Consider the following 14,918-nt stretch of genomic DNA (forward strand, 5'->3'; position numbering starts at 1 on the left):
TGACAGTTTGTTCAGAAGAAAGATCCGTCCTATAAAGATAATAAAGAAGACACTGCTTGGACAATGGACAAGCTCAATGAATATGTCAATGAGAATATAGCCAAGGAGAGAAATATGGAGAAGGATTGGGTGTTTGGAGGCTTGACTGTAAGTTGTTCATTTTTGACAGGATGTTAAATAGATGTGGCAGATCATATTTTTTGAATAGAATTTTTGACTGCACAGTTTAGCAACCTTTATAATGGAAATCTGCTATTAGTTTTATATTCTCCTCATAACATGTTTTAGTTTTAAACAACTTCAAGCCTTTATCTTGTTTGAAACACTTGCAGTGAATGTTTTAAGCTTTTTGGAAACTTCAACTTGTGTTTTGAAATATAAGTATGCATGTTTTACTCTCATAACTAATGTGAACTATATTTAAATCAAGACTGAAAAAAAAAAATTCCTGCTGTCTTTTTTTTCCAGCTCAGAATAGACGCAGCATTCATTAAGATGTAAAATAAAGCATGCCCCATATGTATAGCTGCCCTTTAGTTTATAAAACAAGTTAATGAACTTTTCATTTTTGTATTCAAAGTCCTTTTATTTTCTAAAAGTCTCATCTTAATCAACTTATGTTTCACTGTTATGATTGTGATTGTGTTACATAGTATATTAGGGGCCACCTATGAGTTTGTATAACATGACTCAAACTCCCCCTATCATCATACTATGCTTAAGATTTCTTGTTTGCTGCATGCTATTACATTGTTTGATTATCTCACTATTTCTCCTGGAGTTTAAGTTTGTATTGAGTTCAGCTTTTCCTTTCCGACAGAAACAAATGCAGAGAATCACATTACATTGTTTCAACAGTGTGAAGCACAAGCTACAGTGTAAGATTGGATACTTTGATCTGTACGGCATGGACTTCATGGTGGACGCAGACCTCAAGGTCAGAGGATTTTTTTCTTTGTGACAATAGCTTAGCAAATGTAGTTTAGTTAACTAGAGCTGGATTTCTGCCGCTAGTGAATCTCAGCATAAACTATACCCACTAATGACTGCTAGAGAACCAGAAAATATGTTACTTTCTGTGCATTGACAAGAAGCTATGAAATTTAATAACCCTAAGACATAATGTAAAGCTAGTCATTCTTAAAATGTCTGTCACTTGGAAAAGATAAATGGATACAAGACAAAAATCCCAAAAATGAAAAATAAAACCAGAGATAAGAACTCTTTTGTTTCCTTGGCAATGAAATTATTAAATAAAATCCATCTTTCTGATGTAAATTTCACAAGTAATGTTTGAGAGAAAATTTGGTAATGAATATAAATTCTGTGTGTGTTTATATAATTTGTTAGCTCTTTTAATGTTTTTAATATGTGCAATGCAAAATTTTAAAATTAATTTCCTCAAAGATTTTTATTATTATTATTATTATTATGATTATTAGAAGTTAAACACTGTCATCCTTAGCTTTCAAAATTTTTATATTTAGCATTTGAACTACGCCATTTCTAATAATTAGAAACATTCATTCCAATTCTAATTTTTAGAATAATCAAAATATTTAAGAAACTTAAAAAAAAAGTGTGATAAGCTATTGATAGTAAATGCAACATTGTATAAATGTAGATTTAAAATTGTACGAATGTTAACATTTCTGGGTCTGAATGTGAATGTAATCAATACATTGCATGCTAAATGTTATGAATGTTAACATATAACATTTGAATGTCTCTCCAGGTTTGGTTAATTGAGATCAATGCCAATCCAGCCTTGTGGACCAACTGCCAAGCTCTGAAGGAGGCTATCCCATGTGTCGTGCGTGATGGTTTATGTAAGTTTACATATGTGCATGCATGACTTCAGACTGGTCACTGGTTGTAATGGTACAAACAATGACCTTTATCTTCATACAACCAGGACTGAATTCAGACTTGATAATTCTCTCATCTTTTTGAGATTCTAGGCCCTTCAATGAACATAAGGCAACCTTTCCTTTACTCTTTCTTTATAATGATTGAAAATATCCCTGGGAATATCATTGAGATATATAGCTTATGTTGCATAAAGGTAAATGCAGCTCTAAAGGCAACAGATGGCCAGTGGTTAAAAAAGCATCATAATACCATTTTGATGCCAGAAATGTTTAGATTAATTTTGTTTGCCAAAGACGAGTGGAAAATTCATGTTTTTATTCCATTTCTTGAGAAAAATAATTGGAACTAGCTGGATATGCCCCGCGGCCTGCGGGCCTTTGGGTATCAATGATCTAGTGGATTGGATTTAGATTTATGTCAATCATGGCGAATGTTTCCATAACATTTTTTTTTTGCCACGAAAATGAAAGTAGAGTGTGAAAATGGGTTTGATATAAAAAAAATAAAATACTGTGAAAACAGTTTTCCCTGATTTATTAAAAAATTTTGTTCTGTAATAGATATAAATTTAGGTGTTTCCTTACATTTTTAGGGCCTTCCGGTTGTGGTAGGGACATTAAACATACACTACGGTTTCAGCCAAAATCCAAGGAACACTTATGCCAAGTTTTATCAAGATTGGTCAAACGGTTTTGATTTCTAAGCAGGACATACATACATACATACTCCTTACATTCTACTTTATTTATTAGATGACAATATTGTGTGACATGGGTTTTACTTTTTATTATTAAAATATAAGACTTGAGCACAATGTAAAAGCTATTGGCACATATTTTTTGTATGTTAAGTGGACAACTGCATTGTAATAGATGTTACAAAGTGCAGGCATGACTGTGTCATCTTTAGAAGGTCTAAAAGAGTAAAATGAATGAACAGAATTGTTTAGATTTATTGAAATATCTTGCCCTGTATAAGTACCTATTTACCTTTACCTATCCCTTAGTCTGTTGGACCGTTGGGGCACCAAACAAAATTCGTCGACCGTCTTTCTCCATTCCTCTCTGCCCCTTGCCTTAGTTAGAACCTCTTTCAATGGCAGGCCCGTACATTCTTTTATGTTGTCTTCCCATCGCTTTCTCTTTTTCTTTTCCTTGGAGGAAGGTCTTTGCGAGCCCCCAAGACTTGTAATATGGCCATAGATTTATACCCTGCATTTTTTTATGATAGTTAGCAGGTCATCATGGGGTCAATCGCTGCAGTAACCCTGTCTCTAATCTCTTGGTTTGTGATGTGGTCTTTGAATAAGATACCTAGGATCCTTCTAAAGCATCTCAATTCCATTGTTAGGATCCTTCTCTCTAGCTCTGCAGTCAGCGTCCAAGACTCACAAGTATATAAAAATATAGCCATGACCAGTGAGCACATCAGTCTGATTTTGGTGCCGAGGTCTAAGCATTTGTCTTTCCATATTATTTTAAGTTTTCAAAAGGCTGCTGTAGACTGTGCTATTCTGGCCAGTAGTTCAGGTTTCGTTCCCTCATCTGAGACAATAGCTCGAGGTATTTGAAGCTGCTGACTTTAGTCAGCTTTTCACCTCCGATACTGATGTCCCATATATAGACCTGTTGGCCATTAGTCATAATTTGTTGTTTTTTTTCAGCATTTTTTCAGTACCTTTAGATATGTTATAATTAGGAAGAAGGGAGGGCTTAAGGTCATTAAAACTAGGACGTATTAGTGTGTCAGTGTGATTAATATCTTTCTTCAACAAAGCAGTGACTGTTTCTTAAGTATGACATTCTATTTTTCATGTACAATACCTTTAGTGTCAAATCTCTAACCAAAAGTCAACAAGTTTCTTCAATATTTTAAATTATACATCTTTGATTACATTTTAACATACACTCACCTTTTTTTCATGAGATAAAAGTTGAAGATTAGTTTTAGAAAGAAGTTGAAGATTTGTCGAAGTAAAGATTTTTAAACATCTGATGTTCCTGCTGTTGTCACTTAAACCAAAAATTTTACATTTCAGATCTGGCAATAGAATGTTTTGATAAAAGTCGAAAGGGCCAGTCACTCCTGCCTCTCAACTCTCTCGGTGGCTACAATGTCCTTTACTGCGGCTCCTCACCTTTCAGTGGCCAGCGCCAAGCCCGCAGTGTATCGCCGTTCAAGGATTCCCTGGACATCTGCCGTCCTACAGGTGCAAAATTGTTTAAGTTCCTCCAGGACGTCCACCGCGTCCACATCAAAGTGTTAATTAGCTGTACCTGGGCCATGATTGTTTTACCCTTTGCTTCCTATCTGGTCATGGCAGCTTTGAAGTTTAATTAGCAGATTAATTAGCAGATTAAAAACTTTGAATGTTCATGTATTCAAACCTCTTGGCCATCAGATTACACAAAACAATTAGCAATATTCAAGCTGTCTGAAATAACAGCACTAAGTATTTTTATCAAACTCTTCATACTCCAAGTTTAAAAACTTAAGAATGTTTTATTCTTTTTTTTTCCTTTTTTGATAGTTATAGGTCATACATATTTCCATGACTTTCTGACACTGTCTCTGATTTTGTTCTTTAACTCATCATCCAGTTTCTGGGATTTATTTTAATTTATGGTATTGTACAACTTGTATACTATATTTTTCTTACAAACTTCTAATGGTCACTAGTGTTAACAATGTCAAACAAATGGAAGAGGGTATTCTCAACTGCAGGAGATTAGGTCATATATTATCTTGTTATAAAAGGCTTTTATTTACTTTCTAACCTCGTTTTGATTGATTGGTTGTCTGAGAGAGTTGTTTTTGTCTTGCCTGAATGATTCTAACTATGTGTTGCCTGCTTTTTTTTTTTGTCTGAGAAGGTCTTTTTTTCTTTGTTGCCTGAGAGAGTTGATTTTTTTTTTGCCTGAGAAGGTCAATTTTTATTTTTTGTTGCCTGAGAGAGTTGATATTTTTTTGTTTGCCTAAGAAGGTCAATTTTTATTTTTTGTTGCCTGGGAGGCTTTTTTTTTTTCCCAGAGAAGGTCTTTTTTTTTTGTTGCCTGAGAGTGTTAATATATTTTTTTGTTTTGCCTGAGAAGGTCAATTTTTTGTTGTTGCCTAAAAGGGTTGAAATTCTCTCTTTAATGAGAGTGTTGTTTGTTGGCTGATTAACACACACTATAAGTTGTCATCCTCCTTTCTTAGGGCATGATCGTCACCTAATGCGGAAGAAACACAAGGACATGGAATCAATGGCACCAGCTTAATCCTCCCCCTCATTATGCTAGTACTCTCACCCTCCCCTGCCTCAGTTTCACTCTCAAAATTCTCATCATTTCCCATGATAGTGTAAGTGAAGATCGGTGTGAAGATGATTGCTCTGTCCTCGACTCAGTCAGTTTTAAGAACTTGAGAAAAAAAAAGTTTTTCCCTCAAGTGTACCACCACAACTATTCCCTACAAGGTGGGTTACAGTTGGTTTATGGGAACTCTTCTTTACAGGCCAGTTGCGATGTTGGCCTTCTGTTCTTATGTTAACATTGATTTGATAACATTGTTCCTTTATTGACCATGTATTGAAATGTATATATGCCTATGTGTATATATATTTACCGATGAAATAATCAATGTGTTCCATTGTGTTGATCTAAATCTAGCATCAGCTGATGACTTTTGTAATTAGAACAAAAATGTGGACACTTGTACATCATTTTCACTTTTATATTTTATCATTTTTATAGTTTAAGGCTATAGAATTTAATACTCTTTCTATTGTGATCACTGGCTTGTGAAGCTAATATCCCATAATCATTTTTCAGTTTTTTTTGTAAGAAAAAAATATATTTATATATTTACAAGAATCCTATTAAGTGACAACTGCATAAGCTGATGCATTGTTTAAACATTAATTTGATGTTTCAGCTCCGTGTACCACCCTGCAAGTTTTCATTATGATTCTAATGATGTATTCTGTCATTACTTTATTTTCATATAACTAGATTCCTCTTTTTATTAATTACAAATGGTTTGAACTTTCTGCTGAATCAGTTTGTCATAAGAAAAAAATGACAAGTATTTTTATGGATATTAGCTTTATGAATGCCAGGATGCATCATTCGTTCATAATGACAAATAGACATTGTTTTTTTTTTGGCTCTAGTTTTTTTGTTTCATGAATTCATTTGTACAAAGAGAAACTTTAACCTCAGGGTTTGTTTTTTTTTCTTTATCACATACAAAGAAGAATATTATAATTTATGTTTGTATTTTTTTTTTTAATATGGCAGCCGAATGCTAAGTTTTGATGGCAGATATATCAATAAATGTAAATATTATTTCCTTTGCATTTTACTCAATGTTTTGATAGCACTCTGTTCCATCAAGGGAGAAATAAAAACTTTTTTTTTCCCAATGAAATGTGATTGATGAATCTTGCAGGGTTGTACACGCTGATTTGATTTCAAATATTTCAGTTTTTCATTCCTTATTTTTTCATGTTAAGTTTTTGTATGTCACTTTTTATTTTTGTATTTGACACATGTAAGGACATTAGTGTAGCTGACTTTATCTGGTTTGTGGATCATCATCATCATCATCAAACTCCATTAGAGTGAGGGCTTGAAAGGCTCAAATCCTCTCTTGCAAAAGCCCTGGACAGAAACCCTGCTGTCTTGCGTAGTGCATAAATGTCGCCATACAGGTCGAGAATTTTGGGTTTCCCAGACCTGTCAAGACGGAGATCAGCAAGTCTGGGGCAGTCAAACAGAATATGAGGCACGGTTTCCTCTTCTTCCCCGCAGCGGGGGCACCGTGAATCAAAATTGGTGGCTTTAAAAAAAAAAAGGTCTCCTGCCTCACTCCACTTTCGTGGATTAAACCCTGCCCATACGGACTGTTTTCACTGCTCGCGCTAAGGGGCAACTCAAATCTCCTCCCCCCCTGGTTTGTCGATGTAATGTTTCACAGAATTAGAATTAGACTTAGGCCAGTTTTTTTATTTAAACTTATTATTTCTACGTAAGGAGGATGTGTATCAAAAGAAATATTTTCCTGTTAAAAATAAATCTTCTCTAATAACCCTAAATATAATGCATGTCCTACAAAACATAATGGATGGATGGCTACTTGTTTTGGACAGCTATCTAAAATAGAGTGTCCCCTTCTCCTGATAACTACTTGATAGTAACAGTAGAGAGAAGATGATCAGAGGAGCTGACAGTATAATCCTCACAACACAAAATCTTTATGATTAAGATATTCATCACATGTTGTTATCCAGATACGGGCTAGGACATAGTTATAATCTTCATTTCTGAAAGAGTCAGTTTTTACTTTGTAACACAGAGCGCAGAAACTCATTTATTTTGATAAACATTTAATTAGAATTCAGATTTAGAAAGACTCAAGTTGCTTTTTCCTTTCTATACAAATACATAATCTCAGAAAGTTATCACCAACAATTTTCAAAAGGAACAAAAATCTTAAAGCTTTCACAGATATTCAATAAGTCAATACTTCTAGGGGACATAAGTCATGATTTTAAACAGCAGTTAAAGAATTTCGCAGTATTTCTGTGCCAATTTAGATTTCTTTTGAGAATTTTTATTAATTTTCTTTTCTTTTATAAGAAATGAATGTTAGTTTGTTTTGAAATGTCAGTTCAATCTTTCTTCCATTACATTGCCAGTTCAATCTTTCTTCGATTATCTTTTTTTTTTTTGACATCTGTTGATAAATGTTCAAAGTTGCCATGTTCTAGTTAGAAATATTTTTTTAAACCAAGAAATATAAGGGGTGTGAAAATTTCCTATTGGCTTTATTGTACATTACTATATCCATGCTTTAATAGTTTATAGACATAATTTATTTCACCTTTTAAATTTTGCGCATAATTATAATTACATTTTTCCATAATTATGGCATTTTACAAAGTTATACATGGGTAGGAAAGCTACAGCATTTCTAGATCATTCACTGTTGTTTAGCTGGACAGTTCTGTTTTCATCTTGTGGTTCTAATGTCACTTTTGTTTTTTCCACTTTGCCAGGAACATCACCAGTGCCAGGTCAGAGGAAACCATCTCCTCCACGTAGTGTAGCCAAAGGTGGGAACAATAACAGCCCATACAACAGCAGTAAGTGAATAACTTGATAAGTTTACTATGTCTCTGTTTTGGTCAGATGTCAGCATCTGCTTGGTAGCATGAGCCAGTTGCCTCCCATTTTTTTTAAATTCAATTTATTGAAAGATAAGTTATTTCAGGAGAATGTAATCATCTTTTTTGAAGTAACGTCTGTATTGTATAAGATAAGAATTAAATGTTAGTATATATAAATGTGAGGCATGGTGGCTGAGCAGTAAAGCGCTTGGATTCTGAACTGAAGTCCTGGGCTCAAATCCTGAAGACTGGGATTTTTTAACTTTGGGATCTTTAGGCACCTGAGTCCACGCAGCTCTAATGGGTACCTGACATTAAAAAGAAACTCAGTGCAATTACTAATTAAGGTGACCTAGACCTCCTGTGTCTTTTTTTTTTTTTTTTTTTTTGGATTTGACAATTTTTTTAAAGTTCCTTTAGAAATGAAGATTCTTACATTCCAGCCTAAACCTCCTGCAGAACCGCAGAGGAGGATGGTGGTCAGGGCTCAAATCTGAAAACATGGTGTACAAAGCTTTACCCCTGTATTCTAAATTCAACTATCACTTCAAAATGAAGCTTGAGTATTCCAATAAAGTTTTTGTGTTTGCGGGGGAAAAAAAACTCACATAATTTGATATTTAAGGGACATTTTTTTTTTAAATGTTGTTTTTTTAAAATGATAATAGATGTACTAAAATGATAATATGTGCTTAAATTATAATATATGTGCTGAAATGACAATGTCCTAAAATAATGATAATGTTCTAATATTATGATAATGTGCTAAAAATGAAAACAGATGTGCTAAAATGACAATATATGTTTAAAGTAAAGGTGGTTGATAATGGAGCTCTAAATGCGTCAAGGTCTAAACTTTCTTTACTTTCCATATTTTTGTTTTCCCTCATAGCTTTAAACCCAAAACCTGAGAAAAAAAGCAGCACCCTCCCCACTATCAACATCGGTGCCAATGTCAGCAGTGTTCCAGCCAGACCTGGCCTGGTAGGAGGAGCCTACCACAGCACCTCTAAGAAGCAGCAAAGTTTGCCCCAACAGCAGATCTCTCGTGTCTCTCTAGTCGGCATTGTCTCTGGAGAAGAGAACAAGATCCGAATGACCCATGCCAATGTCAGCTCCAGTGAGAGCAAAGAGGATGTTTACAATAGGGGAAGTTAACTCTGCAATACAAACAGGTAGAAATTAAATTTGCTTGGGTGGTAGTACTATTTAATATCTTATTAATGTATTATCCACATTCTCATCTCTCAATCATCTTCGATCACGAAGGAGGAGCTATACAATGTATTATCCAACACTTTGTCACCTGTGCATCTATACCATTATCTTAATGAAGTGATGACTCCCTGTGTCTCTCAGAAATCTTTCCACTCCATGGACACAGCCTTCAAGTTTTCCTGTGCTTTTTCGCTTTCCAAAACTTGAACCCAGAAAGCTATAGATCGCAAGGTCAGAAAGGGGAACCATGTTGTTATAACTCTGCCATGCGCACCGCCATCTAAGCTAGTGCAGAAGGTGCGCAGAGTTATAGACTAGACTGAAAAGGAGGTCAACATTAGGAAGAAGAGAAGAACGATTTCCGCCCAAGTCTGGAGCTGATTTGAAGAGACTGTGCTAAAGGCAGATGTAGTTTTGTGTACTTGTGATGTCCTTGTTAATAAACATCATTGCCTCGTTGAGTTGCCTCCCTTCAGTTATTACAATATGTTATTGTAAATACTGTACATGGACCAATGGTTGGAACTTAGAACTCTCTCCTTTTTAGATAATTTCATGTTTTATGTCTGTTATGTTCTCAAGTGCCTTGAACCTACATTGTTTTGGTTTATGGAATCTTTTTATAGAATTCCCCTCACCTGTCCTTTAGTCTGTGGAACTGTTGCAGCACCACACATGATCTGTCAATAGTCAATATAACAGTCTCACCCAAGAATACTATTCTTGTCTTATTGACCTCCACCCTTAACACACAAACTAATAGTTACAATATATACATACATTTCATTTGTTCTTTAAAAACTTTTTACACACAAAAAACACATTTTCAATCAATGTCAGCTCTATAGGTTGACCAAAAAAAAAATATTATTTTTATACAGTGCCTACAAATGCAAGAAATGTACAAACACTAAGAATTTGAATAGTTACAGATGGAAGGATGTTTTTTTTTTTTTTTTTTTTTTTGGTTCTCAAAACATATAAAATATATTTGATCCAAATCAGAATAAAAATCGGTTTGTGGTTAGTTAGTTATTTCCTCTAAGCACACCTTAAGTAAAATAGATTTTTTTTTAAATTTACTGTTCTGGTAGGTGAGTCAGTCAGTCAGGTTCCTTAGATGAATAGATTCAATGCCTAAAAGTTGTTTTCTATTTAAGATTTGTTGTTTTGTTTTGGAGAACAAAAGTTGTATCTCACCACAGCATCAACATTAAGAATGACATTAAGTGCACACACATTTTTTTTTATTCTGATTGAACTTCTTTAGAAAATACTGCTTTAATTCTATGTTTTATATCATTACAGAGTGAAGAGAGAGAAAACGAAAGTCATCACCTTCTCTGAAGAAACTGCTGAGTTATATTTGAGTCCAGCGTGAATGTCAACATTGTCCTGTTCTCATCAATGTTGTCCTGTCACTTTATGAACAGTAAACCAATCTCAGATTTGGCTACTGTGAGAAAAAAAATGAATTGAGAAAAAACCAAAAATATGTCATTCTTCTTTGGGACAAATGTTTGGTTTCTATTTCGGCACATTTTTTTTTTATATTTTTCATCTTAAAAAACTGGAATATGTTGGTCAGTGACAATGTCTGTGTTTAGCCCATTACCTTGAATCTCTTGTAAGGTCTGTTTGAAACAATGTCCAAGAACTCTTTTTGTTTATCAACTCAGTTATCCGCTCCTGCTTGAGGACACAATGAATGCTAGGACTGGCCTACTTGTTATGTCACTTAGGTATAATTGATATCTTAGACATTTTTGTTCCGTAGAGTTTCCACTGAACAGTATTAGTTGTATTTTTTAATCATCTAGTTCTAATGGTAAATATTTTAAGCCAAAAATTTTTTTTTAGTCATAGTCAAACTGTTAAGTCAGCGAATAGAAATGTGTGATTCTCAATAGAAGAGAAATAAATGTTTTTTACATAAGTTTGTTTTACAGACTTTAAAATTTGTACTGCTTACTATGAAGGTTTATTTTAGCTCTTTTACACCAATATATGATTTATAGTGTTAATCATTGGCACTATCTTAGCTCATATATATATATATACAAGCTGATGTACAGTTTAATCAGTGTAGCACTTGTCTGTATACAGAAGGCAGTGTATATTTCCCAGCATGCATCCTGTCAGTGGCCATATTTATTTACCTAAAATTATGTGATTAACATCATTTTTTTATGTATTTATGTCTGCAATTTCGATATGTATTTTATAACATTTTTATACATATTTCTTATACCCCAATGGCCTTGACCTTTTACATTAAGGATGTATTAAATGAACTTTAAAAAATAAATTTTATGTTATTATGTTAATGAATATGTTAATGTTTAAGTTAAGTTCGTTTATTTTTTTTTTTTTGTTTTTTTTTAAGTTCAATTAGTTTGCCTTTTTTTTTTTTACTGTTTGACAACTTGAATTTGAATTATGTTAGTCAATTATTGCTTTCTAAGTTTGACTGCTATATGTGTTAACAGGTGTACTGCGAGTGGATAAATGGTTGAACTCAATCAAATCATAGAATTAATATGAAAGTAGTAGGCCCTCAATTTATCAGCATTTTCAAAGTGTTCATGAACTTAGGTTTTTACTGTAAAAGTAAAGTACTTTCAGACCTTGTGATGAATGGAGCCAGTAGTGTGATGATCTTCTGTTTCTTTAGACCAAGGTTAATAAATGGTGTTTTTGAGTTCAGCAAAATGACCATTTTGACTTAACTTTCCCCAAATCATGTCAGGTGCTTTGATTTGTTTGGATTTTTTTAAAAAGATATATATAGTTGAAAATTTGTGTCACTTCCAGGTTCCTCACTGAGATGTGAACTTGTGTTCTCCTGGTTCTGAAGATAGTACCATAACCTTAAAGTTCCTATTGTCTCAGCTTCAATTTAATCATTGCTATTGGGTTTGTGAAACTACATACAGTTTTCCTTTGACTGACCTGTGAAATCACTTCAAGTTTTCCTTTGGTTGACCTGTGAAACCACTTCAAGTTTTCCTTTGGTTGACCTGTGAAACCACTTCAAGTTTTCCTTTGGTTGACCTGTGAAACCACTTCAAGTTTTCCTTTTGTTGACCCGTGAAACCACTTCAAGTTTTCCTTTGGTTGACCTTACAGTTTGTACAAAATCTAATTCTGTTACTTCTCTTACTGGACAGATTAAGTCTTTGATTTTTTAATGAGAAATTGAGTTCATATAAATTCACATGACTCTTTTCTTTAGTTCATCCAGACAATTGATAGTACTATAAATACATATTTTAGAGATCTGATTCTTGGAATAATGATGAAAATTAATTAATATAAATGGCTATGATGATAATGGAAGTCAATCACTGAAAGACAATCTACATTGACTTTGTTAGGCCTTACAATTTTCATCAAATGGTTCTGATTTAATCTTTTAGTAAGAAATGTGCTTATTGAGTATTTAAGAATGAATTATTCTTTTACTGTCAAAATGAGTGTAATGGCCAAATGACAAGTGTTTTAATGCCAAATGAAGGTCTTGAGTTAGGATTTGTTAGAGGCTATTCATTTAGAGATTTATTTAGATTTATTACAACTGAATGCAACTATTTTGAACGACACATTTGTGTTTCTTTTTGATGCTTGTTATTTCTCTGACGTAACAACTGTTTCTTCTGTTGCAATGCTTTGTTACTCAGTCACTTTAATTAGCACCTAAGCTTAGCACAATCTATAGCACCTAATCTTAGCACAATCTCTTGACATTGAAAAATGAGGTTTTAGCCTATTAGTATTGCACACTCAGTCAAGAGGTGTGGTGGCTGATTGTTAAGGCGCTTGGCTTCTGAACCAGGGTGGCTTAAGTTTGACGACTGGGATTTTTAGGGGCCCCTCTGAGTCCACCCAGCTCTTATGTTGGGTAAAAGTAAAAGACAGTTAGTCAGTGTGCTGGCCACATGACACCCTTGCAAATTGTGGGTCACAGACACAGATGACCTTTACATCATCTAACCCATAGATCCCAAGGTCTGATAGGAAAACTTTCTATTATAGACCTGCACTCTCACTCTAGTGGACCTCAGAATTTAAGCTAGTTTAAAAGATGTTTAAAAAGGTTGCAAGTGTTGTGAATATTTATGTCTGATGACCAACTTTTCTTGAGTAAGGATGTGTTGAGCAGGAATGTTATCACCTTCCCCTGTTCTGTGAAACTTTTAAACTTTGTTCAACTTCCTATACAGCATAATATTCACTTCCCATTATTTCTTTGACATACTTCTCTATCCTTTTCATATTTCTGGTTTTGTCCCTTGTAGGGGAGCCTCTGCAGAGCCTTAACTCTTTCTCTCCGTAATTATTTTCCACATTCCGACAGAATTATTCATTTTTATTTGGTATACAATTAAAGGAAAATGCACACCTATTTAAGATAATTTAATGGATGTTTATAAAATGAAATATAAAAGTTTATTTTGAATAGTGAAACTTAGAAGTTAAAAAGTTGTACATATTGACTGTGGACAAGTCTCCCTTAAAACTATATCTCGACAATATTTTATGATCCAAATTATATAAAAAGTATTTTTTTATAATAGTTATTAATATTTTCACAAAATTAATTATATAACATATATAAAACTAATTGTCTTGAGGTCACTATCCCATGCCACGGCGCATTGGGCAGCAAGCTGTCTCCATAAAGATCTGTCACTGGCAATGTCTGAAGCCTCCTCCCACCTGGTGTCCACTGTTCTGAGGTACTCCATGAACGTGTGGCGCCAAGTATTACTTGGCCCCATGTCACACCCCCTATACAAATTAATATAGAAAAATAGAGCCTTTTTGAGCCCCCACTCTTTAAAAACATCGTTTCTTTTGTAAAAACACAAATCAAAATTTTAAAAATTCATATTTTTTCAAAAGTGAAACTACTCAAGATTTTTTTTTAAGCAATTAAAAGCATTTTGTAAGGAAAGATAACAAAATAACTGACTTTTTAAGCATAGATGATTAGGCTGTATAATGGGATAAAATCAACAATGATATCATCGGTTAGGAGAGAAGAGTTAAATTGTGATATGGCTGTGTTGTCTTTTTGTTTTTTTCAATCATTGGTCAAGCGGTTCTTATATATCCCAGTCAATTTTTGATTCTGGTGCCAACATAAGACATTTTCAAAGTAGTTTCAGAACTAATGCCTAATGACTTCCTACGCTCTCCATCTAGCTTGCTTGACCATTTCTACTGAATGTTTCCCTTTAAGCATTAAGTAAATGAATTCAGTGTAATATATATATATATATATATATATACATATATGAAATCATTATGTGAAGCACAGTATTTGAGCTTTTATTGACCTAATACTACAACAGTGCTATCGAATTTGTATTGTTTTGTTCTTGTGAATGATAACAGTATTGAATAGCTTTGTGATCTGCCAATTCATTGATTTTTATGTATTTTTACATCAATCTAGTAGCATTCATTTAACAAGTGATTGTGTTTAAGCTTTGGCCCTATTGTCAGTAACAATTTATTATATGCATTCCGTCCATAGAACTATTATTGATTATTTATTAAAGTGACATTGGCGTTCATTGTTTTGAAATAATTTTTTTTATGTCATCAGCAATTTTTAGTGCTGATATCTTTGTGAGTATTTGTGTGTGTGATGCAATTAAATTTATTGAAT

The 14,918-nt window shown here is 33.6% G+C and overlaps 1 protein-coding gene across 4 annotated transcripts in view; it reads left to right on the plus strand.

The window, feature by feature from the left end:
- The window catches only part of LOC106062948 (uncharacterized), a 192,057-nt gene extending 177,236 nt beyond the window's left edge, over window positions 1-14,821 (plus strand). For 2 of the 4 annotated variants that reach the window (XM_056007476.1, XM_056007477.1), the window contains 7 exons: window positions 7-147; window positions 821-937; window positions 1,736-1,829; window positions 3,911-4,081; window positions 7,913-7,999; window positions 8,916-9,198; window positions 10,550-14,821. In XM_056007476.1, the coding sequence (XP_055863451.1) occupies window positions 7-147; window positions 821-937; window positions 1,736-1,829; window positions 3,911-4,081; window positions 7,913-7,999; window positions 8,916-9,181 (876 nt within the window). In that variant the 3' untranslated portion in view covers window positions 9,182-9,198; window positions 10,550-14,821. Of the gene's footprint in view, window positions 1-6; window positions 148-820; window positions 938-1,735; window positions 1,830-3,910; window positions 4,082-5,070; window positions 5,528-7,912; window positions 8,000-8,915; window positions 9,199-10,549 lie in introns of those variants that run through there. The other 2 variants (XR_008774238.1, XM_056007479.1) reach the window with 2 other exon arrangements.
- Window positions 14,822-14,918: the final 97 nt, after the last annotated feature.

The sequence above is a fragment of the Biomphalaria glabrata genome, chromosome 13 (assembly GCF_947242115.1).
Source record: "Biomphalaria glabrata chromosome 13, xgBioGlab47.1, whole genome shotgun sequence".
Classification (NCBI taxonomy): domain Eukaryota; kingdom Metazoa; phylum Mollusca; class Gastropoda; family Planorbidae; genus Biomphalaria; species Biomphalaria glabrata.